Raw genomic sequence first — 18,212 nt, forward strand, 5'->3', positions numbered from 1 at the left:
CATGTTTGCACACATCGGCAGTGAGACTGCAAAAAAATGATATCATTTGGGGAAATCAGTTAAAAGAGCAGTGGGCATAAATAGTACCTGACCAGTTCAGAACAGGTTCTGAACCCTGAGCAGTTCCAGGTATGAAAATGCTATGCTGTCTCTTGCAACTACCCTGTAATTAAAGTGAAGATGACAGTTCTTTAAAGCAGCCGTTCATTTTGCTTGCTTCTGAGGAAGATTAACACAGCAGAGTGGCGCAGCGGAAGCGTGCTGGGCCCATAACCCAGAGGTCGATGGATCGAAACCATCCTCTGCTAGGGTGTGTTTTTTGTGAAGCAAGCTGGCAATGCTTTAAACTAGATTCAGTGGGAGAAGGGGGTGTACTTCTAAGTGACAGAGAACGCTGTCACTTTAGGAAGCAGTGGGGAAAAACCTCAAAACTGTTCCAAAGGAATTAGGGAGTGCTCCTCCCTGATAAAGCAGCTATCAGCATTCAATCACCGATGCTATGAGAGTTTAATTCTGAAGTGGCTCTACACCAATGCACACAGCATGGGACACAAGCAGAAGGAGTCGGAAACCGCGGTGCAATCTGAAAACTGTGACCTAATTGCTATCATGAAAATGTGGTGGGATGAATAGCACAACTGTAACACTTCAATCAAGGGCTAGAAGGCTTGTATAGAAGCAGTAGGCAAGGAAAAGAATGGGAGGGGAAGTTGCCCTCTGTGTTAGGAAATGGGTTGCAAAATGCTGCCTCTAAGAAACTGCTCCAAATATATTGAGAGCCTGTGGATTAAAATCAAGGATCAACCCAGTAAAGGGCATCTGGTGGTGGGAGGTCTACTACCCGACCAGGGGGAGCCTGTGGATGGAGGCCATCTTGCTTTAACTACAAGAAGCGTTGTACTCTCATGCTGATGGGGAATTTCAACCACCCCAGATGTCTACTGGAAAAACAACATGGTGGGCTGCAAGCAACCCAGGAGACTCGTGGATTTCATTGAGGATCAATTCCTGGTCCAGGTATTGCACTGACTAACCAGAGGTGAATAGTTTCTGGACCTGGTGCTCAGCAATGTAGAGGAGATCAGTAAGGAGGTTATATTTGGGTGCAGTCAGTGCTGTAGTGACCAAATCCTGGTTGATTTTGTGATCTCGAGGAATATGGCATCTTAAGACATTTCCAGGGCTTGAAGGTTCTTATTAATGGAATGATCCAGGCTTTTCAAATGCAACCAGATGAAATCTTTTTTAGTTCAGGTGCAAAATCTGTGTTTCTAAAGAGGTTTTCCTAGACTTATCTATCTAAGATTGCCTGTAAATCAGTTAAATCTGTAAGGTTTGTTAGAAACAAATAGGTGAGGACAAAAGAGAGTGAGGAAAGCAAGTCAGAGCTTGGGAAATATTAAGGAATTAGGCAGACAGTCACTCTGCAAATATCTGTGCAGATGGAAGGCAGCTGTTATTGTGCTTCTGTGATGGGGCACTCAACAAAAGCTGAATGAGTCTTTAATATGAAGATAAATTAAGAAACAAGCAAGGCACCTGTGAAATGGATACGTGTATTTCACTCAGCCTCCTTTCACATCAACTGGCATTACCAAAGTCCTATCTACAGTCTTTGGGGACGGTCACCATTTCCTTTACCACTTCTAGGCCCATACCATAGCTGTTACCACCACAACTATCAGCCCGAGTTTATCAGCCCTCAAGATCTAGCAGCAGAAAACCTTGCAAAATCTCTCCTGTATCTGTCTCACGTGAATGAGGTGGCTCAGACCAGCTTGTTTAGACAGCTTAAATAGCAAGCAGTCTGACCCCATAGATAGCAACTGTTTATTAGGCCCTCAGATGAGTGTTATCTCCTCTGCAGGTGTGAAGGAGCAGTAAGCCCTCCTGGGAGAAAAAACCAAAGGAATTTACAACAGGTTCCTGGTAATTTTTCTTTTCTAGTGATGCAGCTAAATGTGGTAGGTGAAATCTGCCCTCATAATACTGAGGACATGTTTGTCTAACACTGAGACACTGACCTAAAAAGACGGTTTTGCATTTTGGCTCGCATGGGAAGGGCTGCATCATAACACATTTGCTCTTTCCTCATTTAATCCAAGTCAGTAATGACCACACCTTGCTCTAGATTTTAGCCACTTCCATTCCAAGCTATCACTACCTGAAGACACAGCCAGGAAAAGAGCATGGGTCACTTTTAAAAGCACTTGTGCTACCAGAGGTAAATCAACCTGTCATCAACCCTCCTGGCTAGTCTGCCTAAAGAATGAAGCACTGGAAGGAGCCCTGTACCAATGGTACAGGCACCAATGATACCATGGTATCATGGTCTTAGAATGCCTTAGTGCCTGCCTTATTCAGCATTGCCTTGGATGTAGCAAGATACATTGACACACAAGACCCATCCCCAGTGGACAATGGGCAAAGCCAGAAGTCCTTGCGTGCATGAAAACAAAACCCATCTAAATACAGCAGCAAATACAAGTTTTAGGTGCCTTGCCACAGTTTGGCCTGTACCATCCAACAACTTTATTCTGCTTGAGCACAGAACAAGCCAGATAGCACCACTGATACGCCCTACAAAGGCAGAAGGAAAATATATATGTACATTTATATGTATATATTTCAGCTCTGCTTCTTTGGGATTACTTCATGCAGACATTATTTTGCTGGATGCCAAGGTACAAATGTGATAATAAATAAAATTAAAAGAAAACACATTCTAGGTGAAACACAGCTGTTGATATATATATCAGCTGTGGAAGATAAGATCAGCTAAGCAGAAAGCCCATTAAGTTATTTTCACTTGTGATGCTATCTGTATTGCATGCATGCCCTTTCTGTAATCCCGTAATTTTATTTCCAGTGTATATAGTACCTTTATTGGTGTTGACACACAGAGCTTCCTTGAGAAATATCTGATTTTATTTATCTCATAAATGCAGGAGACATACATGGAGTTCAGAGACATTTCTGTTGTCCAGTGTTCCATCGGAAGGTTGTGGCACAGATCACCCAGATTTGTGTTTCTGGCACAAAATCTACCTTGTCAGTGTCACTTTAATTTAGATTATAAGTAATCTTCAATGTAGAGAAGAGCAAACTGTATTTTCCCTGTGTGTATTTCCTATCATTGTTTCTTTTTCTCTTTATCGTTGCTACTCTATCTCAAAGTACATTTGAGAAGAAAGAAAATAATGCAACATTTAAAAATAAATAAATAAAATCATTTTATTTATGTCATAATTGTTTCTTGATTTCTTATCCAAAATGCTACAGTATTTGTAAATGGAGACAGGATGAGAACATCCTTCCTTGCTTGCTTCCTCTCTCCCTCCCTTCATCCCTCTCTCCCTCCCTTCTTCCTCATTCCTTCTTTCCCTTCCCCTCCCACAATACAGAAAGCATTAGCACCTGGCAAATACAAGTCATGAATTCAGGGCAATCTCCTCTACCTTCATCTGTTTTATTTGCAGACCTGTCAGAGTTGATTGCTCATTTTTTGCAGTGGTGATTGGAATTTCCTCTGAAGGGTCACAAAGGAGCTGTTCATGCAAAAAAGCATTTCACCACCATGAAGACCATCAGAAAATGCAGAAGAGTCAGTAATTTTTAGATTAAACCATGCATAAAAACAAAACAAACCAAAAGAGTCAGAACTGAAATCCAAAATTGCAAACTCAGTTTCAGTATTCAAATACAGTCACTTTGCAAGGAAAAGTAACTCTCTCAGAAGAACTTTTCTTTTGCAAAGCTGCTCAGCATTTCCTCTTTATTTAGCCAACATTCAGTTACACTGCAAAACTGACTTAACTATGCAAAGAGAAATACAGCTATTTCAAGTATTACACCAAGGATGAAGTGCTTGTTAACAGTAACACTACCTGCTATTGCTTCATAAGCAGATTATGTGTTTGCCCTTAGAGAAAAATCATTTCAAAACCAAGCTATGGTGACCCCATGTGTTAAACAGATCAAAACAAAGCTTAATTGGGCTCTGAGTCCTGAAATAGAAAAAAAACTACCAAAGTTAAGCTAAATAAATTAAACATAGAAAACCACGTTTCATTTATTGACTAATATTTGGTCAGGTCCTCTGCAGAGTCATCCATTCTGAGAAGCTCAGCATGCAGATGAGAAGAAGGGGGGAGGCAGGCAGCTGAGCCACAGTGGGAGAGGCAATCAGAAGTTAATTCAGGATGTGTTCTGCTAATATTGATGAAGATTTAAAAGAGAGCTCATTAACTCGTACACGTAGATCCAAGCCCTGGTGTGATTCACGTTCTAACTTCACATCTCACGCGCCCCACTGAAATCAATAGAGCTTGCTTCAGAATGCCACTGTGCTCCTCCAGCTTTTTAGTAATCTTGGCTGGGGTGCAGTGTGAGGCAGTGGGCAGACACCTGAGTTTGCTATGTCCATAGTGTCTGAAAAAGAAAACACAGACAACAGCAGAATTGCCAAATATGGGACTGGTGACCAAGACAGCACAATGCAACATCTTTCCTTCTGCTTAGTTTTTATAAGAGTATCTCCAAATGATTGCAGCATTTTCCGGTCTTCTGTATTAATAGTGAATGTTAGCAGCATTACAAAATACACCCGCAGTCTTGCTTTCTATTTCCATGACATCAGTAGAAATTCGTCTCTGCTGGTATCCTGCTGGCTGCCTCTGGAAAAATGGATTGAGGACAAAAGCTCCTGTTTACTTTGGGGGATTGGAAAGAAATCGAGCAGATTTTGCTGCTTCAAGAACTGGGCTACTTATGGGCAATATTCCATGAACTGCTTCCCAGTGCACAGCTGCTTCAGTGGCTCTCTGAAGTGTACACAATATTCAGCACTGCAAGATAAGGACCTGGTCCGAGATACTGCTTCCCTGGGAAGAGAGAGAGGATGGAAATAGAAAAGTGCTGCAGGTGGGGATGAGTCCAATTGCTCTGGGAACAGGTGGTGCCTCCTGCCCTGCTTGGGAGCTCCTGTACCCCACACAGCTGGGCTGCTTCCTTATGTTTGTGTGTACCTTATGTACTCAGATGCAGTCTGTCTTTCCTGGGTGCTAGAATAAGCAAATGTGGAAGAATGTTGCTGTTTGAGCAGTTGGGGGAGTCTACAGAAGCCATCACTGTTGTCTAAGACCAGAATAAGCCTGGCATCACCCACTTCACCAAATCAATCACTCAGTGACGTAAACATGACATATTCTAAACAAAATCCCAAAGAAACGGGTCAACTGGTCAGTACTGAACCAAGCTCAGCAAATGCTGGAGTCTGTCGTTATGTGATGGGAGGGCTGTCCACAGAATAAATCACAGCGGGATGTGCTCTGTGCCCAGTACAAGGGATGTCTTGCAGGAAGGAAGCTGGTTGCCTTTCCCCACAGCCTGAGCAAGATGTGGATCACTGGGAGCTTTGTATATGCACTTAAAGTGCAACTAGAAGTCAAGATGGAAGTCAAGGAGCTGCAGGCAGTGTTTGTTTGTAGTGCATCTTTGCATCTGGTAAGAATAAAGACCTGTGCAAGGATTCTCTTCCACTGAGCAGATTTTGTAGACACTGTATGTGAGATAAGCAGATGAGTTGTGCAGGGTTTTGAATGTTATGGTACCGAGTGCCCCAGACCCTGATGGGTACAAGATGGTACAATATTTTTGCTGACTGGAGCAACAGCACTTCTTGCACAATGACTGCTGCCACGTGAAGCAATGAAGAAGGATAATACGAATTCGCTGACAAACTGTGCTTCCTTCTTGGAAATACTCTGCTCAACCCATATGCAGAGACTACTTTTGTTCCAGCTTTTACCATTCCACTTAGCCCTGCCGTAAAGACACTTTACAGTAAAAGCAGTGCAAATGGAGGGTCGGCGTTAGAGAAACTGGCGTCAGTTTTGACATTACACTCACTTCCTAATAAGAGCGGCCGTGGGCGCTGCGCCATCCTCACCCCGATGTACCAGAGACACCTGATAGAGAACACTCAAATGCATCTTTGCTACCTTTCACAATCCTGCTTTTCATTTAAAAGTCAGCAAAAAGATCACACTAGCTGAGCGTGAAGTCCACATTTTGGCCAGTCCACCCCAGAAACAAGAGAGCCGAAGGGTAGCAGGGGGTGAATGAAGGGGGAAAAAGGGCACTGGGTTGGAACTGGATAGATCTTTCAGGTCCCGTCCAAGCAGTGCCATTCTATGGTGCTACTCTCCCACCGGCCATGCCCTCCGTACCCGGTCCTCGCTCAGCCGGGATGAAAGCCAGCCTCCTCGAAGCAACAGGGCCGTGCAAAGGAAGGGTCACAAGGCAGGCTCTTTGTTCCACCTCAGTCGGGACCGCGAGGTTGTAAACAGAGCTCTGATATCTTGCTCCCAGCGGCCGCCTGCCTTACTGGTGCTGCTCTAACGCAGAGCGTGCTAATGGGCGGCGGAGCCCCGCGGGGCAGCCCGCAGGGATGGCGCTGCGAGAGCTGCCCCTCCGCCGGTTCCCCTCTCCCCGCGGACGCTGGAAGCCCAGCGGCTGCACCCCACGCCCATCCCGCGCTATTCCCCGCTGTGATCGCCTGCAGCCGAGGCGGCGGCACGGCACTACACGGCACGGCACTGCACGGCACATCGCGGCACGCCTTCCACCCGGCGCGCTGCCGGGGCTCGCCGTGCCCGCGGGGCTCCCGGGCTGCGGCCGCTCGGGACCCGCAGCCGGACACCTCCGCAGGGGCCGCACCCGCAGCCGGCGCCCGCTTTGAGGCGAGGCAGCGGCGGCGAGGCCCGGCGCCACGCCTCGCCCCCCTCCGCGGCCCCGTCCCGGCCCCCCGCAGCCCGGCGGCGGAGCCGCCTCCCGCCCCTCGTCCGCGGCGAGGCGAGGCGAGGCGAGGCGGGCCGGGCGGGGGAGCGGCGGCGCGGTGCCTGAGCAGCCCTCCCGGAGGAGCCCGGCCCACCTCTCCTCCCGCACGGCACCCCCTCCTCCCCGCCCCGAACGAGGAACTGCCCGCCCGCTCGCAGCCCGGCCGCGGCGGAGGAGGGAGCGGCGGCGGCGGCGGCGGCAGAGGCGGCGTTGCCCGGCCGCTGTGCTCAGCATGGCGCGGAGCCGCCCGCCGCCCGCCGCCACCTAAAAGCGCCCCGCGGCGCCGAGCGGAGCCCGCGCCCATGGCGGCGCCGCCCGCGCTCAGCTGGGCGCTGCCCCTCCTGGCGGCGCTGGCGGGCGCCGGCGGCCACCGCTCCTTCGAGCTGCCGGGGGCCCCCATCGACAACGTCGAGGTGAGCGGCTCCTTCGTGCTGGTGGCGGGCGGCGGGTGCCTGTACGAGCTGCGGGCCGACCTTTCGCGGGCTCGCCGCGTGGTGCCGCCGGGCGGGCCGGGCTGCGGGGAGCCCTCGGGGGTGCGGAGCAAGATGCTGCTGCGGACGTACGGCGAGGACGGGGACGGCGGGGAGCTGCTGGCCGGCTGGACGCAGGGGCAGGGCAGCTGTGAGGTGTGGCGGCTGCCGGAATACCGCCTGGTCCTCAACCGCACGGAGGTGGTCAGCTGCCTGCCCCGCGGCTCCACGGCCGGCGTGGTGTTTCGGCAGGAGGACGACTGGTACCTGGCGGTGGCGGCCACCTACTCCAATGGCAGGCTGGTGCCCCCCGCGGGCTGCGAGCCGTCCAAGTCGAGTCGGACGGTGGCGATTACAGTGCGCCCCGTAAAGACACTGAAGCCTCGAGGAGAGTGGGACATCATCAAGTACAACGAGGAGCCTTTGCATTTCGTGGACGCGCTGTGGTGGGGCGGTCGCCTTTTCTTTCCCTACTACCAGCTGAAGGCCGAGCTGGACAAGGACCCGGAGCTGCCGAGCATGGTGGTCATGCACCAGCCGCATCGCACAGAGCACAGCTTTGGCCTACAAGGCCAAGTGTACCTGGACTGTGGTTGCAGGAGCCTCCTCATCTCCTCCAGCCTCGTCCGCCACGGAGAGCGGGGCTGGTGGGTGGGCGTCTTCCGCCACAACCGCGGTGACAGGGCCTGGGACTCCACCGCTGTCTGCATCTTCGAGATGGAGGAGTTGCAGGAGCCAACCTGTGTGTACTTCGCACACTTCTACACGGGGACCAACTGTGTAAGTCTGGGTGTCGTTTTGCTAGCCTTCCATTCCACACACCATTGCTGTTGTGTTGGTGCTCTAGTGCACGATTCACAGTGTGTCCCTGACAGACACAAAGCACGTGGAGTTCAGGGGAGCTGAAGAGCTGGGCCAGGCTCTGAGCATCAGCATGTGCTCCATCAGCCCTATGGGCATGTGCAGTGCTTCCTGTTCCTCAGGAGCTGATGCCTTAGTGGATCCTGGAGTGTGCATTCCATCTATGTCTTGGGAAGGATGTGTCTGAGGGAGCACCTGAGGGCATCCTGGGTCACGCCCCAGTCTCGGCTTTTTCACTCCACTCACCCCTTTCCTGCCAAGGATCATCCATCCTTCACTGTATTTTCCACGGAGCATCTCCTACCTCATTCTGTGCATTCACATCTCATGTCATTGCAGCTACATCAGGAAGGAAAAAAAAGCCCATCAAGCTGACTCCTGTGCACTGGGCTGTGTGCGTTGCTCTGCCCGCTGCTCACGAGTTATTTATGGTTGCTTGTTCAGTGGTGGGTTGTTCTTCAGCCCTGCTGTGACTGGCCGTGTTCAGGAGGGCTGAAAGCCCCCAGCCGTGCAGCAGCAGGCTGTGATAGCCCTACATCTTTGTTTTTGCAGTGGTTACATTTTCACAGGCAGCCATATCCCTTGGAGATCCCCTGCTCACCCACTTCTGCAACAGTGTTTCTTAGCTCTTTCATCCTTGCTTGTAGGTGGGGAGGGAGGCAAGGCTGCCTGCTTCACCACAGCTTCTGCAGCTGGGCAAGAAATGGGGGGAAAAAGGAAATTCAGAAGGCTAAAAATGTAATTTGGGACAAACAGGTGCTATTGCAAGGCCCATGCGTGCTTTCAAGTCACCCTCAGAAATCTTTTCAGAGTTGTGGTAAAAGGAACAGTGCTGAAAAGTCATGACCTAATGCAGCTTCCCTTGTGTCTGTGGGGTCTGTAGCTTAACCCCTGGCTCCTTGCTCTCTTGTGGCAGGAGTTTGCTGAAAACTCCTTCAAGTGTTTTATCATCTCCTAGGCGACAAAATCTAGCTCACAGCAGAGCAGAGTGCTGAGATTCTCCCAGATAAATACCTGAGGGCGCATGTGATTCAGTCTGCTCTTTTCCCTGCTGAACTGCAGCCAGGGTTAGAGGATGCAGTTAAGAACAAGAACCTCATATGTAGATGAAATAAGTGTACTGAAGTACATAGTGAAACTGTCACAACAGTGCCAGAGCCAAATTGTTGGTACCCAGTGCCAGTGTGTAACTTACTGCACGGCAGTGATGCTTTCACAAGGCAAATTTGCTGAATGAATGCAAAGCCCTGTCCTACTCCGAAAACATCTGGCTGCTAGTTGCATTTGTATTGCTTATTTCTAATTACCTAAGGGATTTCTTTACAAGGTTCTTTCTGAGCCAGCAAAAGCAGAAAGAGAAACTTTCCTGGGCTGCAGATACTTGATAAACACTTTTCCAAGCCCACAGTAGGAATTCTGGAAGAGTCTCTGGGAGTTCACAGAGTAAGGTGATGCATGCCAGGTGAGGCTGGTGTCTGTCTGGCCTATGTCCCTCTCTCCATTGCATCCAAGTGGCCGAACACAAAAAATGAGCAACCTACATCTTGAAGGATTCATAGAATCATAGATTGGCCTGGGTTGAAAAGGACCACAATGATCATCCGGTTTCAACTCCCCTGCTATGTGCAGGGTCACCAACCACCAGACCAGGCTGCCCAGAGCCACATCCAACCTGGCCTCAAATTCCTCCAGGGATGGGGCATCCACAACCTCCTTGGGCAACCTGTTCCAGTGTGAAAAACTTCCTTCTAATATCTAACCTAAACCTCCCCTGTCACAGTTTAAAGCCATTCCCCCTTGTCCTACCATCATCCACCCTCGTAAACAGCCATTCCCCCTCCCTTCAAGTACTGGAAGGCCACAATGAGGTCTCCCCAGAGCCTTCTCTTCTCCAAGCTAAAAAAGCCCAGTTCCCTCCGCCTTTCTTCATAGGAGAGGTGCTTTAGCCCTCTGATCATCGTAGTGGCCCTACTCTGGACTGTTCCAAGAGGAACTGATTCAGATCAGACTCCTGTTACTCCAAGGTTACTATCCCAAAGGGTCTATCTTTATCCTGGAAAAGCAGGTTATATTTAGGCACCAGGCTAAAGAATCTCAACATTAAGAATGATCAAAGTGGTTATTGGCTTAACAGTGTGTCCCTGACTCCAGCGAGATCATTAATTGTGGTGTTTTGGCACAACAGTAAATACAGTTTACCACCGATGAGAAGATGGTATTTTAATACTTTGTGAGATAGCGGGACATCAGAGTGTTGTGTAATACTATGACCTGTAACATTATATGACTAATTATATTCTCTATTTAAGCTAATGATATGTGCTCTTAGTTTATAAACACAGAAATAAAAGCTTCTAGTTCAGCTTTAATGTGTTTTTTATAGTACGGAGGGTTAGGCGAGGCCGACGCAGAGTAATTTTGGAGATGACAGGCCCATATGCTGCTGCTTCTGGGTTGTTTTAGCCTGGATCCTTCTACCGTCTCTCACCAAATCATGAGTCCTTACAAAGCGGAACATACCCTTCTCTGACTCAGAAGCGTGCAGAGCTCGAAGCTGGCAGGCAGACAGTGTGCAGCACGGTATGCAGGAACGTGTGTGCCACAGCTGGCAGGGGATTTGTCCAGAAAGGAGTGCCTTGTAGCACAGAGTGCCAAGAGCACGTTTTAGAACAGCAGCAAGCACCAGTGCTTCCGTGTGCCTCAAGTCCAGACTTTTACAGAGGGTGTTTATACTGAGCTAATGAATGTGTTGTGATCTTAGGGTTGCCTGGAATGCAAGACCTATACAGTGTTTGTGACTGGTGGACCTTGTCCAACACAAGCCTTGAAGATGTCGTGTCTGTAGGGTGCTGCATGTCTTAGTCATCCTTGCCAGGTGCGCTTGGGTTGTAGAGGTGAGACAAGATGTGATGAGGTATGTGTGCACAAACGTGCCCTGACAGTTTGTGGAGGAACTGCAAATACCATTTATTCACTGCAGAAATGAGGCTTATGGTAAGAGTATATGTTAGGGATTAGTTTGATTTCCTTCTGATTCTGTTATATTCTTCATGTTTCTGTAACTATTATGATTACTTTTAGGAAAGATATTTAACTTGTCACACAGCTGCTTGTGCTTGTGCTGTGACTCTCAGTAGTATGCTCAAGGCGTACCTGAGTTATCTGTGCACCTGAATTCCTTGCTTTGTGGTATCTGTGCTCATGAATTTCCTGCCCTGCTATTGCTTCATGTTCCACTGTGAGCTCGTTCCTATAAGGTACCGAGCTTTCTGGCCCTAGCCCAGTAAAGCACTTAAGGGCATATTTAATATTAGGCATATAAGCACTTCCATCATCTTCAGGGCAGATGCCCATGCATTTAAAGTTAAGCGTGAACTGGAGTACCTCACTGGATTGGAGCCAAATTGTCTACCATCCTGTAGGATCTCATTGTAGGTGTGTAATCTCTTTGGTCTCGCATCAGTACTTAGGCCAGTGCTGACATTAGCAGTAAGGTTTAATGCTGGATTTGAGCCTGTCATTCAGAATGAGTAATTTTTAAAATCCTTGCTTACTAGCTTTATCAAAAAGTACGTGACTGCTAAAAACCCTTTGGAATCTCTGCTCGTAAGGAGAAGCTAGGTGTGCTTTCATTTCAGTTGTATGCACAAAGCATTTTGTCACAGTTGGCAATATTTATTCTGGAGGTATACAATACTTTATTGCAGAGACACGATCCATAACCAACAAGAGGCAAAAGAACTTGTGACCCTTTGAAAACCTTTTCCTCTGATCCATAGGTCTCTTCATTTTGTATACATCTACTTACACACACTGTTGAGCTGTATGTGTTAATGGACTTGATCACATAAACTGCATGTATGTAAGCACATCATCTTCAGGATTTCTGTACTTACTAAATCTGAATTAGCCAAATCTTTTTCTCAATTTCTTTTCAGAAACTTGGCTGAGCACTAACAAACTTTTTTGGTGATTACCATTATAAAATAGAAGGTTCTTATCCAGGACACATAAAGCAAAGTGGCAGTGATAGCTACTAAATGGTAGCTCTGCTGAATTCTCATCTGCTCTTTGGAGCAAGTAGATACATAACAGCCTGTTCACTGATTTTTTGTGCTGCTCAGTGGATGATAAACGTGTGAATTGATATATGCTACGTAATTTATCAAGCTTAGTTTAGAGTCTCGGGACAAATATTAGCTGGTGGAAGATTGACTGAAATCAGGTTTTGAAGTCAACAGTTGCATCAGTTTAATCATGGCCATTAATTTGCAGAAATTATATTTGAAATTGTACAGCAACTCACTCCAAAATGATTAATGATCTTTTATTTAGGGAGAGATTTACAGACATCTAAATATCATTTGATATCTAAATTGATGCTGCAATTAATTTTCCAGTAGTTAAGTCGTCTCCCATGTATTTCACCTGATGTTTGACAGACTTCTCGAATCAACATTTCTAGAGTTAATACTTCTGTCCAATTACAGTGAATTTTCAGTGTCCATATTTAGTGTTGGAAATAAGTCACATGAAACCTGTGAGTTCTCACGGTATCTGTAAATAGAGATGCTTTTACTCATCTGGCTTCCCCAGATATTCTTAATGGAAACTTTTGAGAGCCTGGGGACTCAAGCAGAGGATTTTCTTCCTTGGGACCACAGAGTCATTTAGTTTGAAAGGAGCATCAGAGGAGGTCTCCATTCAGCCTCCTGAATGCAGGGGGGTGAGCTCTGAGCTCAGACAGGGTTGCTCTGGGCTTGGTTCTATTGGATCTCAAAACCTTCATTAATGGAAACTTCACAACCTCTCTGAACAACCTATTCTGTTTAATTGTTCCCATCATGATTTTTTTTAAGTGTCATGTCCACTTGAAACATCCCCTTTTTCAGTCTGTGGACAGAATAGAAGCTCTTCTTGTTGCCCGTTATATCTCTTGCCATTTTCAACACAAGTTGAACACTGGCTTTGCTGGCTAGCCCATCTCCTGCTATGTCTGCTTGTTTTCCTAAGTTTTGTGCTTGTTTTCCTAAGTTTTGTGCTTGTTTTCCTAAGTTTTGTGCTTGGAGAAGGTTATCTTGAAGGCCCTGCCCTTCAAAGCTGCCTCTTGGGGGATCCCACTAACCACTTCCCTGAACTAGCTGTAGCCTGGAGGTGCAGGATCTGTACACTGTTGTTGTTTCCTCACTGCCCTCAAGATTTTGAACTCAGTGATTTCACAAATACTACAGAGAAGACTGCCATTGATTATCACATCTCCAGTCAGTTCTTCCTTATTCATGAGTAGCATATCCAGGACAGCATAGCATCACCTTTCACTCATCCTGTAGAACTGAGGAGACCTGGACTCCTCCCTCCTCCAGAGCTCTGGTGTCCTCATTTTTTCTAGGCAGTATTTTAGATGTCCACGTGGGTGTGCAGCATTTCATGGTAGTCCAAGGGATGGAACATCATTGGCAATCTCTCTGCAAGAAACCTAAGAAAAGAAACCTGTTTTAGCAGCATGACTGTTTAACAGATGTGTGCCTTCATCTCTCACAGAAGGGAATCTCCAGCCACTGTCACCCACCACTTCCTCTTGCTCTTTCTGTTATATTCATTTCAAGCCCAGTTGCTTTTCAAGCCTTCCTTAATAGTGCTCGATTTCCCTTCTCATTGGTTGTTAGGGTGCTTTACTGATCCTGTAAATTCAGATATGAGGGCAGAGGAGGAGCATTTCTTCTGCTGCAAGAAGCTTCTAGCATCCCACATCTCAGGAGCCTCAATCAGCCTTTTCCTCAGGTCTAGCCTCTGAGTGTCCCTTCCGCCTTGCATTGTGAAGGTCAGGATCTTGTGTCTACAGGGTCTCTGGTTAGACCCTCGTTTCCTATTGTCCCCCCGATGTTCTGCAGTCTGCTCACCTGGGATGGCTTGTTCTCCTAGCATTGCTATGCAGTAAACATATTTTTTTTTAAAAAAAAGCAAACTGATGGAAATCAGATTTTGGAATGGATCAACTCCTCATTCTTTAGCCATAACTAAGGCTCACAACATGCACCAGTATGTAAGTTTGTTACCCATTGATGTCATAAAAACTGATGGAAGAGGTTGAAGGGCGGTCCCAGAATGAGATCCCAGGAGATTTCGCCCACTGGAGAAGGTGTTTATGTGTTGTTGCAGTGTTGACTGTTGCTGTACAGAGTTCACAAGTTTTGTGTCCTTTTGTATAGTTGCTTCCATTTGTTCACACTGAATTCTCAAACCCTTACTTTGTACTTTATGGCCAATTGCAATATGTTGAGTGCTGGTTGAGCTAGAGGGCTGCCCTTCCCTCTGAGGTGAGAGAATCAAGAGGAAACTGAGACAGAAAGACGAGTGTGAATATGGTTGCTGCAGCTGGAATCATACGGAGAGAAAACTGAAAATGAGATGCAAAATATGAAAGGAATAAAAATAACTTTAATGCCAATAACCAAACAGCATAGAAAGCTTGATTTTAAAGGCAAAATGCAAATTTATTCAGGAAATCTGTAGGCTTACCTATGAATGCGAAGATTCTGGGGAACAATAGATTAAAATAGAAGAGTGCAACTGAAGAATTCAAAAGAAACCCACAACGTTCTATAGCAGTATTTGTTGTCTTTTTATTTGCATTTCTTGTTTCTGTACGAGCCTGGAAGCGTTACAGGATAGATGATTGTGAAGATGAATGGCTCTTCAAGTATAAAAGAAGTTTTGACCGTAAATGTGTTTTAGGGCTGGGTTTAGCTGTTAAAGAGGAAAGCTTGGGAAGGCCCTACAGTGCTGTAACCCCATTAGTTACAATGGAAGAAGTAAAAGGGCTTGTTAAAAAAATAAGTGCACGTGGAAAAGGGATGACAGAAGGGTGAAAGCAGCAGCTGCACCCTGGAGGGAATGGACAAGCTGGAGAAATAGGTTGCAAAAGAGAGAAGACAATTCTTGTTGTGATTGCCCACCGTCTAAATTCCTCCTTATCTATATTAGCTCAATGTCGCATTGACCCTCCCTCTAGCAAGCAGAGTGAGGGGAGGAGGCTTCCACACTTGTCAGTACTGGTTCCTCAGTCAGATGAGGAGGATGCACTGATATGACACTAGTTATTTTACTTGTATGTGGGTCAAAATAAAATCTGGCAGCAAAGCTTTTCAGAGACTGGGTGAGTCCTCCCCTCTTCTGTGATCCTATTGTACAGAGTCTGCAGGAAACCTGGGGTGGTTTGTCTTCCTAACGCTGCTATACAGAGCACTGAGAGAAAAAAATCCTAATTCTCTTGGTAATCAAAGGCTGGAACACTTCATCTCCTCACTCCTTGGTCTGAGCAAGGGCTCATTGTGTGCACCAGTGCTGGAGTTTGTTACCCTCTGATGCGTGCAATCAGTTTTCCTTCCCTATATATAAAAGAGATCTCTGTGATACTGGAATCTTATGCCAAAGTGGGTTTTACTGAAATCCTGTGCCAGTACATGGCAGTTCCTATGTTTTCTTCCTGCTGCATGGAAAAAAAAAGAAAAAAAAGAAAAAAAAAAAAAGAGAGAAGGAGGGAAAAAAAAGGTCTTTAAATATGAAAGTTAATCAAGTCTTCTTTTACTCCAAATGGCTGTTCTCATGAACTAATTAAAATAATTCAGATGACTGAAAAAGATTTTAATTGACTTAGGATTGCAGTTCAGAAAAAAATGTGTTTCTATGTGGAAAGGCTTTTGGGTTAAGCCAGCATTCAGGCATGCAGGAGTTGGATTCAGCTGTTACCATGCTATAGATCTGTTATAGATCTGTTGTTGTTGAAAAACAAAGTCTTTTGTTGACTTCATAAGTTTAAGAAATGCCTTCACCTTTCTGCAGAATATGGATTTTAACAGTCCGTTCTTACACTTCACCTAGTGCATTAATGCAGAATAGGTTCTTGCACTCAGGGTGTTCCTCTAGGTTTATGAACCTGCTGTTGTGGCCGAGATTCTGAGCATTTTAAACTGACCTATGGTGCTTATTCTCAAAGGCCTGGTCCTGCTTGAGCACTTCACACACAGGAGGGGCTTCCTTTTAATGCTTGGCTTTCTGCAGTGAAGATCTGGGTTGTCTGGTATGGGTTTTTTGCTGTTGTTGTTCCACAAGATGTAGGGATATCCTACACAATGTTTTTCTTTTGTGAGTTTCTTACATGCATTTGTCTCTAAACTTTATCCAGCTTGGACAGAGAGCTGTATCTAACATTTGGTTTTGAAGTTTGTGCAAGTACATTTATGGCCTCCCTGACATGAACTTTATGCTGCTTTATATCATTTTTATGTTTATGTAGTATGCAAGTCTCAACTTCCTTTTTGCTTAAAGCAGGAAACCATACCAAGGGAGGATGAAGCTCTGCATTTTCTGGTGAGAGAAAAGAGTCTGAGTGTTTGAAGTACATCCTTTCTCCAGAACATTTGCATATCTTTTCTTGTGGTTGCTGAGTGTATCTGTAGCCCTTATGATAGGTGCTGTCAGGTGATGGAAAAGAATGGTTGCATTGAGAAGTACTGGCAGTTCAGAATAGTTTCTGAGCATTATGTCCCAAAGAAGAGAAATTATATTGAAAATTAGCTTGCAGCTTTTAGACCAAGTCTGTGTCCCAGTGAGACCAGTGGTTTATCTGCAGTAGATGTATTCTCTATCGTGGATGTGGCCAATTGCCCTGTACGTAAAAAAGGAGTTTCATGTGCCATTTCCAGTGACGTGTTGCTCTGAAGCACTGCCAGAATTAAAATGTTACCCATGCTATTTTCAATAGATGAGTTCTCTGAGAATCTGTCCAGGGATCCTTATTTTTATAAACATTTTGTAGTACAGGTGAATAACTTTGTAATGATTTTCTCTCATATCTGATTTGCAGAAGGTACAATCAATCAAGAAATCACCCACCTTGATTCACTCTGGATTAGTGGCTGTTTATGGCACAGTTGTTTTAAATCAGATCGTTCTCTTTCTGGGAACGGATGATGGACAGTTACTGAAGGTAAGTAGAGCGTGGGACTTCCTCCCTTCAGCATCGACTATTACTGTGTTCAAATATATATGTGTTTCGCATGGTTTAGGCACTGCATTATGAGCAGATATACCACCTGGAATCTCCCTCTCTTTTTTGTTTGTTTATGAAGTAATTACTGCATTGCTACTTGAAGAACAAGATAACTTTCAAAAGCAATTATGTATCCTGCTTAAAGTGCAGGGAAACATTTCATTAATCCGCTAATGCCCTCAGTAATCAATTTATGGACTGTGGAGTTCTCAGTTACTCTGTCTTTTGTTTACTACCCTGTTTTGATTTTCTGTTAAGTGAGGTAAAAAGCATGTCTGCCTCCTCTGGTCACTCCAGCCCAAGTTCACTCCTGTCTGATTGCTGGGGCCTGGCCCAATGCCTGGGGAGGCATCTGTTTTTTATGGCCATTTTCTTCTGTGATGCCCTAAACTGCACGCAGTACTCAAGGTGAGGCCACACTAGCAGAGAGCAGAGCAGGCAGTCCCTTCCCTTGCCTGGCTAGCAATGCAATGCTTGATGTACCCTAGGATATGGTTTGCATATTCTGGCTGCCCAGGCACATGACTCACAAAAAATGCCAACACACAGAGCCAAGACTCCATACTCCTCTCTAGGAGATACAGAAGTTCACTGGTGCAAGTGCACACACAGAACACTCCAGGTTCACAAGCACACATGGATCCTTCATGTACTGATACAGTCCCCGTGTCTACCAGCACCCTGCCTGGACCCCAAGCCCTGGACCTGCTTCTTGGTTTGCCTGCTTGCTGGCTAGTCCAGCTTGAAGTTCATGGGTTTGCAAAGCTCTGTGGTTTCTGCACTTTCCCAGTCCAGGGTCCCCTGGTTTATGTTCCTATGTGTAGTAAACACATTTTAAAACCCTCTGACTGGGAGGTTTGTGTCTTGTGGTTGTCTCTGAGCTTAGAAGTCCTTCATCAGATAACCCAGCTGAATGATAATAATGGAAAAGTTCCTTTACCCTGTACCCTTAAAGGAGCAGACACTCTCCTTCTGAATTCTTTTACATT

General features: G+C 46.2%; 1 protein-coding gene and 1 non-coding gene across 3 annotated transcripts in view; both read left to right on the plus strand.

Annotated features, from left to right (window-relative positions):
• Nucleotides 1–236: 236 nt before the first annotated feature.
• On the plus strand, nucleotides 237–308 carry TRNAM-CAU (transfer RNA methionine (anticodon CAU)). The gene has a single exon. It is a non-coding gene; the product is annotated as a tRNA-Met (tRNA).
• A 6,302-nt stretch (nucleotides 309–6,610) lies between these two features.
• PLXNC1 (plexin C1) overlaps nucleotides 6,611–18,212 on the plus strand; it is a 65,393-nt gene continuing 53,791 nt past the window's right edge. Inside the window, exons 1-2 of one of the 2 annotated variants that reach the window (XM_085538635.1) lie at nucleotides 6,611–8,090; nucleotides 17,038–17,160. In XM_085538635.1, the coding sequence (XP_085394761.1) occupies nucleotides 7,143–8,090; nucleotides 17,038–17,160 (1,071 nt within the window). In that variant the 5' untranslated portion in view covers nucleotides 6,611–7,142. The remainder of the gene's footprint in view (nucleotides 8,091–17,037; nucleotides 17,161–18,212) is intronic. The other variant, XM_085538638.1, reaches the window with a different exon arrangement.

This window comes from Coturnix japonica, chromosome 1 (genome assembly GCF_054131305.1).
Source record: "Coturnix japonica strain WE chromosome 1, WE-NBRP24, whole genome shotgun sequence".
NCBI lineage: Eukaryota > Metazoa > Chordata > Aves > Galliformes > Phasianidae > Coturnix > Coturnix japonica.